The sequence below is a fragment of the Dendropsophus ebraccatus genome, chromosome 8 (genome assembly GCF_027789765.1).
Source record: "Dendropsophus ebraccatus isolate aDenEbr1 chromosome 8, aDenEbr1.pat, whole genome shotgun sequence".
NCBI classification, from domain to species: Eukaryota; Metazoa; Chordata; class Amphibia; order Anura; family Hylidae; genus Dendropsophus; species Dendropsophus ebraccatus.
Genome location: NC_091461.1, coordinates 15,530,665 through 15,549,086, shown reverse-complemented (window position 1 = coordinate 15,549,086; position 18,422 = coordinate 15,530,665). Strand labels below are relative to the sequence as shown.

At 47.8% G+C, this 18,422-nt stretch overlaps 1 protein-coding gene and 1 non-coding gene across 3 annotated transcripts; both read left to right on the top strand.

The window, feature by feature from the left end:
• Positions 1-6,659: 6,659 nt before the first annotated feature.
• LOC138800165 (U7 small nuclear RNA) lies at positions 6,660-6,715 on the top strand. Its single transcript, XR_011364369.1, has one exon. It is a non-coding gene; the product is annotated as a U7 small nuclear RNA (small nuclear RNA).
• A 597-nt stretch (positions 6,716-7,312) lies between these two features.
• C8H12orf57 (chromosome 8 C12orf57 homolog) lies at positions 7,313-14,368 on the top strand. 2 transcript variants are annotated; one of them, XM_069978848.1, is made up of 3 exons: positions 7,313-7,405; positions 7,947-8,123; positions 14,118-14,368. In XM_069978848.1, exons 1-3 carry the CDS (start codon positions 7,339-7,341, stop codon positions 14,258-14,260), a joined length of 387 nt encoding a protein of 128 aa, XP_069834949.1. In that variant the 5' UTR covers positions 7,313-7,338; the 3' UTR covers positions 14,261-14,368. The 2 variants fall into 2 exon arrangements, with proteins under 2 accessions (XP_069834949.1, XP_069834948.1); XM_069978847.1 differs by lacking the exon at positions 7,313-7,405 and adding an exon at positions 7,665-7,825.
• Positions 14,369-18,422: the final 4,054 nt, after the last annotated feature.

Genomic DNA, 18,422 nt, shown 5'->3' with positions numbered 1-18,422 from the left:
TTTTTCTCAGACACTTTTTAGGTCAGTTAAGGGGGTGGTGGCTGGACTTTAGCAGTCTTTTCTGTAGTTTGTTAAAGGGGAACTCCAGATAGGGGAAACTTTTTTTCTATTAAAAGTACATTAAAAGTTATATAGATGTGTCTATATATTGTATTATCATACTTGTAGTTGATTGACATCCAGGAAGTGGAATGGCCTCTGTGCCAATTCACATTGTCTCCTGCTCCCACTGCTCTCCCACCTTAGGGTCCGTTTACACAGAAACATTATCCGACAGATTATCTGCCAAAGATTTGAAGCCAAAGCCAGGAATGGATTTGAAAAGAGGAGAAATCTCAGGCTTTCCTTTATGATCTGATCTCTGTTTATAGTCTGTTTCTGGCTTTGGCTTCAAATCTTTGGCAGATAATCTGTCAGATAATCTTTTTGTGTAAATGGACCCTTAGGAGACAAATCTTTCATGTCTCTGTCTCACATTGTGTGTGTTTGCTGAGCACAGGCTGATGATGCAGACAGGAGGCAGGGCATGATGTCACAGGAGGCTTGGATGGATCCCCCAATCCTCTGAGTGATTCACCATCTTTGACCAGCCAGAAGCAGGTGTTGCACTGATTTCTCTAATTGTGCAGAAATGTGCAGTGAAATTAGGGCTGTGTTCACACATGTTGGAGTGTCATTGCAGTACTGCAGCCTATTCACAAAAATGATGCAGTAACACAAGTAAATGATGCTAAACAGAGCCTTATTGTGGGGCTCAACTTCAAAGATAACAGATGCTTGATCATAATATGTGCGTGGAAATTAAAAGGAAAAAAATTCTAAAAGTTCTTTACTTTATTCCAATATCAGTGTTACAGGTAGAGAATACAGCGTGCTGTATGGTGTTACAGGTAGAGAATACAGCGTGCTGTGTGGTGTTACAGGTAGAGAATACAGCGTGCTGTGTGGTGTTACAGGTAGAGAATACAGCGTGCTGTGTGGTGTTACAGGTAGAGAATACAGCGTGCTGTGTGGTGTTACAGGTAGAGAATACAGCGTGCTGTGTGGTGTTACAGGTAGAGAATACAGCGTGCTGTGTGGTGTTACAGGTAGAGAATACAGCGTGCTGTGTGGTGTTACAGGTAGAGAATACAGCGCTGTGTGGTGTTATAGGTGGAGAATACAGCGTGCTGTGTGGTGTTACAGGTAGAGAATACAGCGTGCTGTGGGGTGTTACAGGTAGAGAATACAGCGTGCTGTGTGGTGTTAAAGGTAGAGAATACAGCGTGCTGTGTGGTGTTACAGGTAGAGAATACAGTGCTGTGTGGTGTTACAGGTAGAGAATACAGTGTGCTGTGTGGTGTTACAGGTAGAGAATACAATGTGCTGTGTGGTGGTACAGGTAGAGAATACAGTGTGCTGTGCGGTGTTACAGGTAGAGAATACAGCGTGCTGTGTGGTGTTACAGGTAGAGAATACAGTGTGCTGTGTGGTGTTACAGGTAGAGAATACAGCGTGCTGTGTGGTGTTACAGGTAGAGAATACAGTGTTCTGTCTGGTGTTACAGATAGAGAATACAGCATGCTGTGTGGTGTTACAGGTAGAGAATACAGCGCTGTGTGGTGTTACAGGTAGAGAATACAGCATGCTGTGTGGTGTTACAGGTAGAGAATACAGCGTGGTGTGTGGTGTTACAGGTAGAGAATACAGCATGCTGTGTGGTGTTACAGGTAGAGAATACAGTGTGCTGTGTGGTGTTACAGGTAGAGAATACAGCGTGCTGTGTGGTGTTACAGGTAGAGAATACAGTGCTGTGTGGTGTTACAGGTTGAGAATACAGTGTGCTGTGTGGTGTTACAGGTAGAGAATACAGCGCTGTGTGGTGTTACAGGTAGAGAATACAGCATGCTGTGTGGTGTTACAGGTAGAGAATACAGTGTGGTGTGTGGTGTTACAGGTAGAGAATACAGCGTGATGTGTGGTGTTACAGGTAAAGAATACAGTGTGCTGTGTGGTGTTACAGGTAGAGAATACAGTGTGCTGTGTGGTGTTACAGGTTGAGAATACAGTGTTCTGTCTGGTGTTACAGGTAGAGAATACAGCGTGCTGTGTGGTGTTACAGGTTGAGAATACAGTGTTCTGTCTGGTGTTACAGGTAGAGAATACAGCGTGCTGTGTGGTGTTACAGGTAGAGAATACAGCGTGCTGTGTGGTGTTACAGGTAAAGAATACAGTGTGCTGTGTGGTGTTACAGGTAGAGAATACAGTGTGCTGTGTGGTGTTACAGGTTGAGAATACAGTGTTCTGTCTGGTGTTACAGGTAGAGAATACAGCGTGCTGTGTGGTGTTACAGGTAGAGAATACAGCGTGCTGTGTGGTGTTACAGGTAGAGAATACAGCGTGCTGTGCGGTGTTACAGGTAGAGAATACAGCGTGCTGTGTGGTGTTACAGGTAGAGAATACAGTGTGCTGTGTGGTGTTACAGGTAGAGAATATAGTGTGCTGTGTGGTGTTACAGGTAGAGAATACAGCGTGCTGTGTGGTGTTACAGGTAGAGAATACAGCGTGCTGTGTGGTGTTACAGGTAGAGAATACAGCGTGCTGTGTGGTGTTACAGGTAGAGAATACAGCGTGCTGTGTGGTGTTACAGGTTGAGAATACAGTGTTCTGTCTGGTGTTACAGGTAGAGAATACAGCGTGCTGTGTGGTGTTACAGGTTGAGAATACAGTGTTCTGTCTGGTGTTACAGGTAGAGAATACAGCGTGCTGTGTGGTGTTACAGGTAGAGAATACAGCGTGCTGTGTGGTGTTACAGGTAGAGAATACAGCGTGCTGTGCGGTGTTACAGGTAGAGAATACAGCGTGCTGTGTGGTGTTACAGGTAGAGAATACAGTGTGCTGTGTGGTGTTACAGGTAGAGAATATAGTGTGCTGTGTGGTGTTACAGGTAGAGAATACAGCGTGTGTGGTGTTACAGGTAGAGAATACAGCGTGCTGTGTGGTGTTACAGGTAGAGAATACAGCGTGCTGTGTGGTGTTACAGGTAGAGAATACAGCGTGCTGTGTGGTGTTATAGGTTGAGAATACAGTGTACTGTGTGGTGGTACAGGTTGAGAATACAGCGTGCTGTGTGGTGTTACAGGTTGAGAATACAGTGTGGTGTTACAGGTAGAGAATACAGTATGCTGTGTGGTGTTACAGGTAGAGAATACAGCGTGCTGTGTGGTGTTACAGGTAGAGACTACAGTGTGCTGTGTGGTGTTACAGGTAGAGAATACAGCGTGCTGTGTGGTGTTACAGGTAGAGAATACAGCGTGCTGTGTGGTGTTACAGGTAGAGAATACAGTGTGCTGTGTGGTGTTACAGGTAGAGAATGCAACGTGCTGTGTGGTGTTACAGGTAGAGAATACAGCGTGCTGTGTGGTGTTACAGGTAGAGAATACAGTGTGCTGTGTGGTGTTACAGGTAGAGAATACAGCGTGCTGTGTGGTGTTACAGGTAGAGAATGCAACGTGCTGTGTGGTGTTACAGGTAGACAATACAGTGTGCTGTGTGGTGTTACAGGTAGAGAATACAGCGTGCTGTGTGGGTGGCACCACAATAAAATCATAAATGGCTGCAAATAATTCAATAACACAATGAAACTGCAATGTGTGAACACAGCCTAGATGTTCTGCAACAGCTTTGGGCGGGGAATAGGCAGGGTGGAGGACTGTGATGAATAGCTGAGGGAAAGCATTGCATTCTGGAACCTGTAGTACTGTGTACAACTGATAAACCAGGAAGTTCAGAAACACAAAACAGAACAAAACCCCCCAAAACAAATGGATTTTTGGTAGTTTCAAAACTGGAATAGATAGGTAAGTAATGCTTTATGATTCTGCAAAAGTTTCATTTTTTTAACCTCTACCTGGAGTTCCCCTTTAAGGCACCTGTGCAGTTTTCACTGCAGAGGATTAGGAAAAATCCTGCCAGTGGCTTATCTAATGATGAGGAGGGTGGGGAGGAGGGACAGAGGAGTGGTCCAAAGTTAGGGCACAGATACTTAAGGCTACGGCCGTTTGGCACAGGGCTGCAAGTTTAAAAGTTGTTTTTTAGGGCAATAACTGCATCACCTGCCGAACGGACCCCAGGACAGATCTTGGACTAAAAGCAGCTATCCGAAGGTACAAGCGGTTTGGGGAGGACAGATTGTGGGTACAGAGTCGCTTTGAAGCTATATAATTTTGGGATATTCCCATCTAAGCTAATATAGTTAAATTTTTAGGACTTGTGGATACCTTACCAGTAAATTTTGCCCAGAAAACCCCTTTAAATAATGAGATGATCAATTAGCATCAAGTAGCAATCCCTTCTGTCCTCCTATGCTCCTATTTACCCCAAATGGTAATAATAAAAAAAAAAAAAAAAAAACAAGCACCCACACAGCTCCTAGAAGATGGGAGGCCACACCCCTTTTCTAGCCACCACCCATTAGTCTAGCCATCCAATAAGAAAATGTCACTTCCTGGATAAAATGGTGATGTCACTTCCTGGATAACATGGTGATGTCACGGCCCGACTCCCAGAGCTGTGCGGGCTGTGGCTGCTGGAGAGGATGATGGCAGGGGGACACAGGGCACTGGAGAGACACTGAGCATCCCTCTGCCATCATCCTCTCCAGCAGCCACAGCCCGCACAGCTCTGGGAGTCGGGCCGTGACATCACCATGTTATCCAGGAAGTGACATCACCATTTTATCCAGGAAGTGACATCACCATGTTATCCAGGAAGTGACATCACCATGTTATCCAGGAAGTGACATCACCATGTTATCCAGGAAGTGAAGCCTTGATGCAGTAGTAAGTGCAGGGAAAAAAGCACTTTATAAGCATTTCCCATAATAAGTGTATATTGGGGATTTGTATAACTTTTGGGGGGCAATATAATACTTTAATAAAACATTTTCATTGGACTTCTCCTTTAATTTTACACGTATTCCTCTTGATATTCCACCTATAGAATAAGTAAAGTACAATTTCACTAGCGAAATCCCATAGAAGCCATTGGAACTGTGAATTTCTGCTTTCCACTTACATTCTGTGTCTATTCCACCAGAGCTGAAGAAGAGGAAATTTCAAGAAGAAAACTTTCCTCTTCAATTCCTTGCCTATTCCTTAGTGTGAACATACTCTTATGCAGTTTAGAGCACTGGGAGCCCAGAGCACTGATCCAGCCCACCCCCAATACAATACAAGCTGGGTGCTAGCCACTAAACTCCGAAAAACATGATACAGAACAAACAAAGAAATGAGTATAGAAAAAATAGGCTGCACCTCACCTGCACCTAACTACTAACCTCACGGGAAACGCTCCATGATGAAAGTAAGAGAGGGACATTTCCGAAGGTTGGATTTGTGTAGTTTCCCTTTAAAAATACATATATTTCAAAACATCACTGGGCTGACCACAAAAGCAAAGTTTATAGAGAATAATAATGCTGGGTTTACACGTAGCGATAATTTGCCCGATTGTACGATTTCGAAGTAACGATTTTTTTTTTCATAACGATCAGCTTTTAGACGGAATGATATATCGTACGGAAAAATCGTTTTGCGATCGCTTAAGCCTATCTTACACATAGGTAAAATCGGTGAACGACTTTACACGGAACGATCTGCAAATTTTTTTGCGAACGACGATTTAAGAACATGTAAGATCAAAATGAACCATTTCTCGCTGGTCGCTTGATCGTTCGCTGCGTTTACACGCACGAGTATCGCTCGAATTCGATCGTTATCGTGCAAATTCGCACGATAATCGGTCCATGTAAACGCAGCATAATGTGTTTCAAATACTGGGAAAATGCTTTTTGCTGGAGTACCCCTTTAAGGCCATATTAGATGGAATATCTTGTGTCCCCATTTACTTATTAGTTGCAACACAGTTCTCTGTGGTCATGTGACTGCAGGGGGGCAGCGGAGCCCCACTCCAATGATCAAGGGAGTTCCTGAGGTACAGGGGGCAAACCTGCCGCCTAAGCTGGTGCAGAACTACAACTCCCATCATTCCTGGGCACATGAGGCTTTGGGAAGGTCCTTGGGCAGATACTTGTCGGTAACTTGCCAATCTACAACTTACAGCTGTCTGGGCATGCTGGGAGTTGTAGTTTTACAAGAGCCCCAGGTGTAAGACACACTGCTATCTGATAACAATGGAAGCACTATATCCAGGCTGATAGAAGCAGCACCTGAGGCCTCCTCCTCTGTGACTAACATCTTCATTGTCAGCCTCCATTTGTATTCCGGGCGCCCCATGAGGCGCAGCCACAAGTCACTCAAGGACATTCCCGTCTCGCCTCACTGAGAGCACACAAGTTCACCGCTCTCATCTCCCGTCTCCTAGCAACACAGTAGAAAGCCACGCCCCTTCATCAGCCCCACAAGGTAACACCCTTTAGTCTATTCAGCCAATCAGCGTACGATGATCTGCATATTATGCCGGGAGAGCGTTGCTGGAAGGTTCTGAGTAAAATGTCGTCACTGTTTTATAGATTAATCACAAAGATGGCGGCAGGCGTATACATGAGGTGTTATTATACTGTGCTGTGTATATATTACTAGTATTCCATAGCTGAGCACTCGCCATGACTGTATTAGTTTGCGTTTAGCACTGGGCCCCTACGGCTTCCGTACGTGATCAGGTTTTATAGCTCTTTTACTAATTGTCTAGAAGGTTCCTGCTCGCAGGAGCCGCCATTTAAGTGCAATGTAAGATCCAACCGCGTCTATCCCGTTTTCCCTCTTTAATTAGTGGTAATTTATAGTCAGCGCGATGATAGTGGCGACATCCGCCATTTTATTGGTTATCATCACTCAGTGGTTTGATAATGATAGCTGCCACTGTATAACGTGGTAATTCTATCCTCCGGACTCTAGTGGTCGCTGCGTTTCTCCCAGTCTAATGAACAAGGACGGGACAGCGCACTGTAAAAGTAATCGTTGTCGTATCGTACGATATCTGTAGTCGCCGTCGTGCAGCGTCATAATCCGACATTTTATTGGTTATCAACCCTTTAGAGATTAGGTTGTGTGCAGCCGTAGCAGTCATGTGCTGTAATTCTATCCTCCGGACGCTAGAGGTCACTGTCGTGCTTCGTCACACCCGGTTCAGATGTATGAGGCGACATATTCTGACATTTTGTTGGTTTTCTGCTGTAATTCTATCCTCCGGACTGTAATGGCCGCTGTCGTGCTTCGTCACACCCGGTTTTTAAACACCATCAAGCAGGGGACGCTCGCTGTGTTCCCATCCCAGCTGGGCGATGCTGTAAGCTTCAGGTATCATCACATAGACGGCTGTGGTACACAGGTGAGCGCCATGTCCAGCCTGCAGAGACCGGCCCCTCCAGCGCAGAATGTCAGCCTGAGTCTGGAGCAGGTGAAAGGTAACTGGCTTCATACAGTATCTGAGGGGATACAACACACCTCTGCTATATACGCTTTATAGGTGTCGGGCCTGCCCCCACCAGTCACGGAATACGGCAGTCCCCTGAGTGTTGTGAAAACTGGAAGAACAGCTGGTTGCCCATAGCAACCAATCACAGCGCTGCTTTCAGTTTGTGTCTGCCTTTGAAAATGAAAGCAGCGCTGTGATTGGTTGCTATGGGAAACTAGATTAGTGATTCCCAGCCTATGGCTCAGCAGCTGTGAAAGGCATCATGGGAGTTGTAGTTTTACTACAGAGCCATTGCTTGGGGATTATTGTTTTACATGGTTACCAGCATGGTGCCCTATGCCAAGCACAGGGGTGTTACTAAGGACGACTTGCTGGGAATTGATGTTGGTGCCAAAAGAAGGTTTAAAAAGCAAGTGGCGATTCCCCGTCCCTGCCCTTGCAGTACCAAGCACACTGGTGTCAGTAGTGCAGCCCCGACCCCGATGCTGTGAGTGACTTTTCCCCATGGGTGACCTTGTGTTCTGTTGCAGAGGCATTGGGGGAGGTGCTGGACGCTTTGCAGTCACCCACTGGCAGCGCCCGCCTGGAGGAGGCCAGAGAGAATTCTGGGAATGACCTGGGAAAGGTGCTGCAGCTGCTGCTCCCCGCCGCCGTACAGATCCAGCAGGAGGTGCTGCAGAACTATGGATTCAGCCCTGACGGGGAGGGTAAGTCCTGACTGGGGGCACTTCTTAGAAGAATTATATGATTAAAGGGAAAGTTCAGGTAAAAGGCAGCCCCTAGTTTCCAGAGTTAAAGGGGTAGTGCGGCGCTTAAAAATTATTCACAGAATAACACACATTACAAAGTTATACAACTTTGTAATGTATGTTATGTCTGTGAATCGCCCCCTTCCCGTGTCCCACCTCCCCCGCCCGTGTACCCGGAAGTGTGGTGCATTATACATTACCTGATCCGTGTCAAGGGCCGTCCACCATTTTGTGCCAATTGTCATCTTCGGACGGCCGGCCGAATCGCTGCCGCCGTCCCCCCTCTGCCGTGTCACAACTGTGCTCAGCTGCGATTGGCTGAGCACAGTTATGCTCAGCCAATCGCGGCTGCGGCGGCAGGGATTCTGCCGTCCGTCCGAAGATGACGTTTGGCACAAAATGGCGCACGGCCCTCGACACGGATCAGGTAATGTATAATGCACCAACACTTCCGGGTACACGGGCGGGGGTGGTGGGACACGGGAACGGGGCGATTCACAGACATAACATACATTACAAAGTTGTATAACTTTGTAATGTGTGTTATTCTGTGAATAATTTTTAAGCGCCGCACTACCCCTTTAAAGGACTTGGCCAGTTCAGTATTAGTAGGTGTACTCCCTGTATATACTGATAGCAGCTCCCTGGGTACCTCATAGAGCCAAAATCAGGCTCCCCTACTCAAGGCTGTGCTGTCCTGCTCTGTGGTGATTCTGGACATAAGATGGCCGACATAGAAGAGCATATGACCATGCCCCGCCCCCCAGTGTCCACCACTGAGCCTGTATATGTCTAAGGATGACACTGTGGACTGGGCATGGTTACATGCTCCTCCATGTCTGCTCCTATACACAGACTCACCACAGAGCAGGACAGCACAGCCGAGAGGAGAGGAGTCTGATATTAGCTCTATGTGGTACACAGGGAGCAGCTGTCATAGGGCTGGGCGATATTGGCCTAAATCAATATCGCGGTTAATTGTACATGTATCCGCGGTAACAATAATTATGACACTTCCCTTTTTACAAGCCACACCCACTTGGCCGTGCCAAACTGGCAATATTTTGTTTCAATAAATCAAAAAATAAATAAATAAGAAACTCACTGAGCAGCAACACAAGACTGTGCCATTTAGTCTATAGTCATTATTATCTCAGCAGAGACCTGGACATGTATACAAAGGTATATAGTTATGTACACACTACAGGACGTGTATACGCAGGTATAAAGCTATGTTCACACTACAGGATGTGTATACACAGGTATACAGCTATGTACATACTACAGCTGTAGGAGCAGTGCAGACTAGGAAATTAATAAACCCTGTTACTGTACAGGACGTCACCTCTCTAGACCGATAGTAATAATCCTGTAATTTTACAGGACGTCACCTCTCTACTCTGTTTACACATGAATACCATAATCCTATTCCCACATGTGACACCTCCCTGCAGAGCATTCTCACAAATGATAATAGTCTGCAGAACTTTTTGCTACTCTCCTTCATTGCAGACCATTGTCCCACAACACTGTCCCATATCCTCCCACATGACAGGTCTTTGCAGAACATTTCCCCCCTACAAGGGCACCCTGCAGAGCATACCCATGCAGCACATCTCTGCAGAGTATCCCCCTCCCCAGTACAACTCCCTGCAGAGTATTTACTACTTTGGAGAATTCCCCCACAACACTTCTCTGCAGAGCATTCCACCCTTCACAGCACCTCCTGGCATAACATTCCCCCCACGACACCTCTCTGCAGAAGATTCCCCCATGACACATCTCTGCAGAAGATTCCCCCTATGCAGGGGCGTGACTAAAACTGGCTGGGCCCCATAGCAAACTTTTGATCCCCCCCCCCCCCCAACTGACTAGTAACACGTGAAGATATATATATGTATATTTATTATTATGAGCATTATAGCACCATGTCCACTGCCATTACCACTATACTGTTACCAACCAAATCCAGTATGTTAAGATGCATAATACAAACAGTACCAGTTTACATGGGACAAATATTACCAGCTCTCACTGACTATTATCACTACATACTGAATAATGCTACCACTGCTACGGAATAAAATCCACAGTCCAATATCACCAGTGGCTATATAGTGGCATATATAAGCTCTACACACCATAAGTGATTACAGTGCAGTTACAGCCAATAACTCACAGGAGGCGTCTTCTCCAATCAGAGTCGCTGACTTTTCCCCTTCTTCTCCATCCAGCCTGGGCCACCAAGAGGACTTCTCTCAGTAGGATTTTCCAGACAAAGAGTTTAGGCTCCTCACTTATGCCCCATCATCCTACACATCTATTTGCTCCATCTGTTCCCTCATATACTAGTTACCCCCCCCCCCTGTATCCATATAGTAGTTAGACCGCTGTGTCCCTCATTAAGTAGCTGTTAGACCCTTCTGTGCCCCCCCATATAGTAGTTAGGCCCCTCTGTGCCCCTATATAGTAGTCATACCCCCACTGTGCATCTGTATATTAGTTAGGCCTCCCTGTGCAGGTAGACCCCCTAGTAGGTAGTATCCCCATGTAGCTATTTCTCCCATAGGTAGTGTCCCTGGTAGGTAGGCATCCCCCTGTGATTTACCCCCCTGGAAGTTAATCTCCCCCTATGTAGTCAATAACTTGGGTAGTTAGCCCCCTTCTGTAGGTATCTCCCCTTGTAGTTAGTCTCCTTCCTCCATATAGATACCTTTCCTGGTAGTTTCCCCATACAGTTATCTCCCCTGGTAGTTGGCCTCCATCCTTCCCATGTAGGCATCTCCCTTGGTTAACCCCATCCTTAATACAGGCTTCCACCTGCAAATTACCCCTCCCCCATGTAGGCAATTCTGTTAGTTAACCCCCTGTGTAGGCAATATCATGTAAATTAACCCCCCCCCCCCCCCCAATGTAGGCAATCCCATGTAAATTAACCCCCTTTCCCCTTGTGGGTATTCCTGTAAATTAACCCCCAGTGTAGGCAATTCCATGTAAATTTGTAAATGCCTGCCCCCTCCCCCCATGTAGGCAATCCTGTTAAAACAAAATAAAACAACTTTTACTCACCTAACTGCAGCAGCAGCGTCTCCTTCATCCTGCTCTCAGAGTATGAGTGACGTCACTTATGTTCCCGAGCGCTGGGAAGGGAGAGCGATCTCTTGTGGTCGGAGGCAGAATGCTGCCTCTGGACACAAGGGTGATTGGCAGGGTCGGGAGCCAATGGCTCCTGACCTTGTCCATCAAAGCCCAGCATTTAATTACGAGCGTTCATCAGGAGCGCTCACAGTTAAAGTGACAGGTCCGGAACGCCATTTGCAGCACCCGGCAGGTCGGGGAGGCCGCCAGATGCTACAAATGATGGGATACCAGGGGAGCTAGGTCATTCGTGCCCCCAGCTGCCGCCAGGCCCCACAGAGCATTCCCCCACCTGACACCTCCTGGCCGCTTTCATGTGGAGCTCTTGCACAGACCGGGGGATCCATATTGTGCAGGAATCCCTAACTGACAGCATCATCTATGGGACAGCACGCAGTGCTGGGGGTCCCGGGCTGCGCTCCCTTCCCTCCATCCTGTCACAGGGGAGGCAGCTGGGGGTGACTTGGACAAGGTATATCCTCCTACCCGACTTAGCCCGGGCAGACACACTCCCCTTCTGGCAGCTTGCGCGTGGATTTCCTCGGTCACTGAAGAAGCAGGCCGCAGGGACCGCGGGAGCGGGTGATAGCGTCTCTACGCCCCGATCCCGCTGTACAGCTGCAGCACTCGCTGCGACGCTATCACCCACTCCCATGGCCCCTGCTTCTTCAGTGACCGAGGGAATACACGTGCAAGCCGCCGGGAGGGGAGTGTGTCTGCCCGGGCTGAGTCGGGTAGGAGGATATACCTTGCTCAAGTCACCCCCAGCCTCCCCTGTGACAGGATGGAGGGAAGGGAGCGCAGCCCAGGACCCCCAGCACTGCGTTCTGTCCCATAGATGATGCTGTGAGTTAGGGATTCTGCTGTCTATGCCATCTGCTCCTTCAGACACCAAGGAGCTCTGTGTGTGTGCGGCTGGGAGCACAATTTGTCAGTGTTCTTCTGCCGGGGGAGGGGGGTGAAAATACTGAAAATACCGTCCTGGCAAAGTTGAGGTTGGTTAACCAACGCCAGTGACGGTATCGGTATTTTCACGGTATACCGCCCAGCCCTATGCTGTCAGTATATATAGTGAGAACAGGGAACTGCTGTCAGTATATACAGTGAGTACACAGGGAGCTGCTGTCAGTATATACAGTGAGTACACAGGGAGCTGCTGTCAGTATATACAGTGAGTACACAGGGAGCTGCTGTCAGTATATACAGTGAGTGTACAGGGAGCTGCTGTCAGTATATACAGTGACTACACAGGGAGCTGCTGTCAGTATATACAGTGACTACACAGGGAGCTGCTGTCAGTATATACAGTGAATACACAGGGAGCAGCTGTCAGTATATACAGTGAGTACACAGGGAGGTGCTGTCAGTATATACAGTGAGTGTACAGGGAGCTGCTGTCAGTATATACAGTGAGTACACAGGGAGCTGCTGTCAGTATATACAGTGAGTGTACAGGGAGCTGCTGTCAGTATATACAGTGAGTACACAGGGAGGTGCTGTCAGTATATACAGTGAGTGTACAGGGAGCTGCTGTCAGTATATACAGTGAGTGTACAGGGAGCTGCTGTCAGTATATACAGTGAATACACAGGGAGCTGCTGTCAGTATATACAGTGAGTACACAGGGAGCTGCTGTCAGTATATACAGTGAGCACACAGAGAGCTGCTGTCAGTATATACAGTGAGTGTACAGGGAGCTGCTGTCAGTATATACAGTGAGTACACAGGGATCTGCTGTCAGTATATACAGTGAGTACACAGGGAGGTGCTGTCAGTATATACAGTGAGTACAGGTAGCTGCAGTCAGTATATACAGTGAGTACAAAGGGAGCTGCTGTCAGTATATACAGTGAGGACACTTACTAATACTGTACACTGAATAAATTTGGGACAGTTGAAATCCGCAACTGAATACGGAAAATAGCACAACAGCACTGTATGCCTTAGGCAATAATAATCACTACAAGATCTCCACAAATCCTATAAGTCCAATGTAATATACAAAGTAGTGAGAGAAACAAACCGTGTTAAATACACCTGTACCTGAGTACTTCAGGGCCGTAGTCCTCTGTATCGGGATCACCAAAAGGAAAGGATTCCACGAACTTGACTATTCGTCCATATGGATTTTACTTCTTAGTACTTGGTACAACAACTTTGCTCACAGGCTGTTCCATACACCCAAGCGTCCACCTGGTGTCCTGCGGACGTTTCAGAGGATAGACTCCTCCTTCCTCGTGCGCATGAGGAAGGAGGAGTGGCTATGGCCATATTAATGTTCTTTTCTGGGACATAAGAAAGTGTCTCTAGATTATAGGTGTCAAACTCAGGCCCTCCAGTTATTGCAAAACTACAATTCCCATCATGCCTGGACAGCCAAAACTTTAGCTGTCCAGGCATGATGGGAATTGTAGTTCTGCCACAGCTGGAGGGCCTGACTTTGACATTGCTTCTGTAGAGGCTAACAGTTTACAAGGCCGAAGTCCCTTTATTCTGATCGGTCAGGGTCCCATGTTACTAGCTGAAAACCTCAGTGAAAGGTTGCCATTAGGACAAAGCAGTCATGTCATATTGCCACATCACGTAGAAAAGACCAGGGATGGCGCTGTTATTGGAAGTAAGCAGCCATGTTTTTCTAACCCAGTAGCCTGTTAAGCTGCCATGCAGAGCTCTGCACTATGTGATCTTATATTGCTGAAGGATTTTAGGGCTGTTATTTACTTCTCTGTTATCGGTCAGTTACTCGGATGGCTGCAAATATTACTTCACTATGGAGCCGCCCTTCATGTCCGCTTTGGGTTTTCCTCTTTTCAGGTGTTCTCCGATTCGCTCGTCTGGTGAAATCCTTTGAGTCCCAAGACCCTGAGATTGCAGCCATGTCCAACAAGCTGAAGTCCTTCTTCCTTCCACCTCTGCCCTTACCCCCACATGCCGGTCTGCCCATCCCCTCTTCCTAGGACTGCCATAACCCCCCACAGGCCGAGGCCCCATCACTACACAGGACTACCTGGTCAGGATCTCACTCTGTGCAATTAAATGTATTGTTTGTTTTTCTACCAAGAGAAGCGGTCGTCGTGTCTGTATTGTGAGCCGTGTGATCTGTATCCCAGAACATAGTGATCACTGTTGTCTATGCCACAAGAAGACACCCGCACTACAGGTGATCTATGGGACACCCTGCAGTCTGCATAGACTCCCTCATATCTTGTCATGAGTGTGATCTGTGGAAGAAGCAAAGCACATTAAAGGGGGACTCCATACAGCTCAGCACAGTAAATAGCAATGTATTAAGATGTTATTTACAAAGCATTGACTTCATGGTGACACTGAGGCTACAGAGCGGTGACGTCTGTGTCCGTGCATGTTGATAGCATATTAATAAATTATACTATTAACAAAAATCAGCAAGTTAGACTCAGGGCGCTGAGGATGAAGGTGAGTTTCTTTACCTTCATCCTCAGAGCCATTTCTGTGTAGTTTGTAGTTATATCGCTAAGCTAATAAGGCTGTTTGGTGCTGTCACCCCCAGTGCAGCGGTCAGCCCGTCTATCAGCAGGGTTCCCGGATCGGTGCACTGGGGGTGGTAGTCCCTCCCGCAATGCACTAAACCGCCTTGTTAGACTAGGGAAATAACTACAAATAGCACGGAGGATGAAGGTAAGAAACCCCTTCATCCTCAGCACCCCATGCATAATTGGGACATATGGGGAGATTTATCAAACATGGTGTAAAGTGAAACTGGCTGAGTTGCCCCTAGCAACCAATTAGATTTCACCTTTCATTCCTCACAGACTCTCTTAAAATGAAAGGTAGAATCTGATTGGTTGCTAGGGGTAACTGAGCCAGTTTCACTTTACACTTTAAATGCACCCCATAGGGTGCATTTAAAAGGAAACTCAGCAGGTTAGAAGTATCTAACCTGCTGATAGTTTCCCTTTAAATCAAGGGTCTCAAACTCGCGGCCCTCCAGCTGTTGCCAAACTACAATTCCCATCATGCCTGGAGAGCCAAAGCTAAAGCTTTGGCTGTCCAGGCCTGATGGGAATTGTAGTTTGGCAACAGCTGGAGGGCCGCGAGTTTGAGACCTCTGCAAAATTTAAATGCACTTGATACTTATGTAATACCATGAATATCCAATAGATGGCATTGCTCTCTAGTAGGAAACACCTGTGTAGATAATAAAAAGGGGAAGGAAAGGCTCTTCTTATGAAATCATGGTGTTGCCGTCAGAACAGCTTTGTAGGGGACCTGTCAGAGTGTCTGATCCCACCTAGAAAGCAGCGGCACCGTTGCCTTGTCGCGGGTGGCTTCTGAATCAACACCTCTGCAGTGTGGCTCCCATTTCTTCCACCTCTATGATAAACACCCATATTCAGTTACTGACAAGCAGTGGACTATGTTTGATTGAGACTGTAAAGCGCACACCTTGGTTGTCACCTAGAAACAGATGCACTGACATACTTCAATATAAGAAGACAACTCAAGGACGTTTTGGCGGACACTCACTCTGCTACTCTGCAGCCAAAATACACATGACTCATGGGTAAACATTAGCGGCTGCTCACAGGGTCAGAAGATACAGGATCTAGCGAAAGTTACAGATCCACCCAACTGCATGGTGTCAGTCTGCAGCTTATAGCGCTAGAAGTATCAAGATGATGGCTGAAATTCATCCGGTCCTTAACACTTCAGATATGTAACATAAAGCTGTGATCATGGGAGTTTACTGAGATCACCGATCGAATTCCATTCATTCTCAGGAAAGGTGGACGTCCCAGAGGTCAGACCTTTACTGATCATAGTGATATATCGGGTGGCCGTACCTCTATGATAGGGCGCCTGCCACTAGGGGTCATGGTGTGGCTGAGGCAGTTGGGTCGCTTAGAAGAACTCAATAGAGACATTCATGCGTTGCTGGTTTCTATGGTTATTTGCATAGATATCTCTATGGAATGATTTCTGTGTCAATTTTCATACAGTGACACACCTGCATGTCCTTACCTGAGACTACAATAGCTTCATCTCAGTAGCTGGATGGGCCCATTAGCGAAAAAAACAAGTACTTCAATTAGGTATGAGCAGTCGGTATTTCTGTGCATGGAAGGAGTTAATTCAATAACAGAAAACTGAACCACAACCTGTTATTATCTGCTGGTTAAAGTCAAGACGAACTGTTTATATTTACTGATCATATATACACAGCACATAATTACTATTATACTGCCCCTTATATACAACAATATAACCGCTATAACAAACTGGAGGTCAGGAGCAGTTTACCAGCCGACCCAAAAATATATGGTTGTGGGGTCAGAGCAGAGCAAACAGTGATATATTGGGAGACACAAAAGATACTGCTGTGCTGCAGTAGAAATTAGAGCAGGGGTGGGGAACCTTTTCCATGTCGAGGGCCGGTCGGGCATTAATAAAATCATTCGAGGGCCGCATACCGTGTGCGGCAGTTAGTAGCGTGGGTTTGCAGCACCCAGGGCAAGGCAAAGTATTGTTCCCCTAGTTCCCCTGCTATTGTAGTTAACCCCCCAGTGATGCCCCTTGTAGTCTAGTTAACCCCCAAGTCATGTCCCTGGTAGCCTAGTTAACCCCCCCAGTGATGCCTCTGGTAGGCCTAGTTAACCCCCATCAGTCATGTCCCTGGTAGCCTAGTTAACCCCATCAGTCATGTCCCAGGTGGCCTAGTTAACCCCCATCAGTCATGTCCCAGGTGGCCTAGTTAACCCCCATCAGGCATGTCCCAGGTGGCCTAGTTAACCCCCATCAGGCATGTCCCAGGTGGCCTAGTTAACCCCCATCAGGCATGTCCCTGGTGGCCTAGTTAACCCCCATCAGGCATGTCCCTGGGGGCCTAGTTAACCCCCATCAGGCATGTCCCTGGGGGCCTAGTTAACCCCCATCAGGCATGTCCCTGGTGGCCTAGTTAACCCCCATCAGGCATGTCCCTGGTGGCCTAGTTAACCCCCATCAGGCATGTCCCTGGTGGCCTAGTTAACCCCCATCAGGCATGTCCCTGGTGGCCTAGTTAACCCCCATCAGGCATGTCCCTGGTGGCCTAGTTAACCCCCATCAGGCATGTCCCTGGTGGCCTAGTTAACCCCCATCAGGCATGTCCCAGGTGGCCTAGTTAACCTCCATCAGGCATGTCCCTGGTGGCCTAGTTAACCCCCATCAGGCATGTCCCTGGTGGCCTAGTTAACCCCCATCAGGCATGTCCCTGGTGGCCTAGTTAACCCCCATCAGGCATGTCCCTGGTGGCCTAGTTAACCCCCATCAGGCATGTCCCTGGTGGCCTAGTTAACCCCCATCAGGCATGTCCCTGGTGGCCTAGTTAACCCCCATCAGGCATGTCCCTGGTGGCCTAGTTAACCCCCATCAGGCATGTCCCTGGTGGCCTAGTAAACCCCCATCAGGCATGTCCCTGGTAGTCTAGTTAACCCCCATCAGGCATGTCCCTGGTGGCCTAGTAAACCCCCATCAGGCATGTCCCTGGTGGCCTAGTTAACCCCCATCAGGCATGTCCCTGGTGGCCTAGTTAACCCCCAAATAAAATAAAAAATAAACATCCCACTCACCTTACCTCCGCTCCCACGCTGCCCATGTCCTCTTCTGTCCCAGGTCCTCTGTGCCGGTCTTTCTCCTGCAGGCGGCGCGTGATGAAATGACGTCATCGCGCGCGGCCCGCAGGAGACTGAAGACACGTGCCGCTCTGCTGGGGAAGAAGCCGGCACAGACCGCATCCTCCTGTATCCGGCAGCTGTCACAGACACCGGAGGATGCTGTGTATGCCGGCTCCTTCCTCCTCCAGAGCGGCGTGCATCACAGGGGAGCTGCGGGCCGGAGGTTCCCCACCCTGAATTAGAGTCTCATAATAAATCTCAAGATCAGAAGTGTACCACCGCGCAGGTCCTCTGGTCCACACGGGTCCCTACGCTAACTCCACACCGTGTCGGTCCCTATGTCTTCCCCATTCTGTGAGAGCAGCAATGGTAAGTGTAATACCATATCCATACTTGTGTCGTTTGGGGGCAGCCTTCCTCGCCGGTGGTGCTGGCTGGGTTTTGGTGGGGCTTTTTGGGTCTGGTCCTGTGACATTGGGGTTGCAGG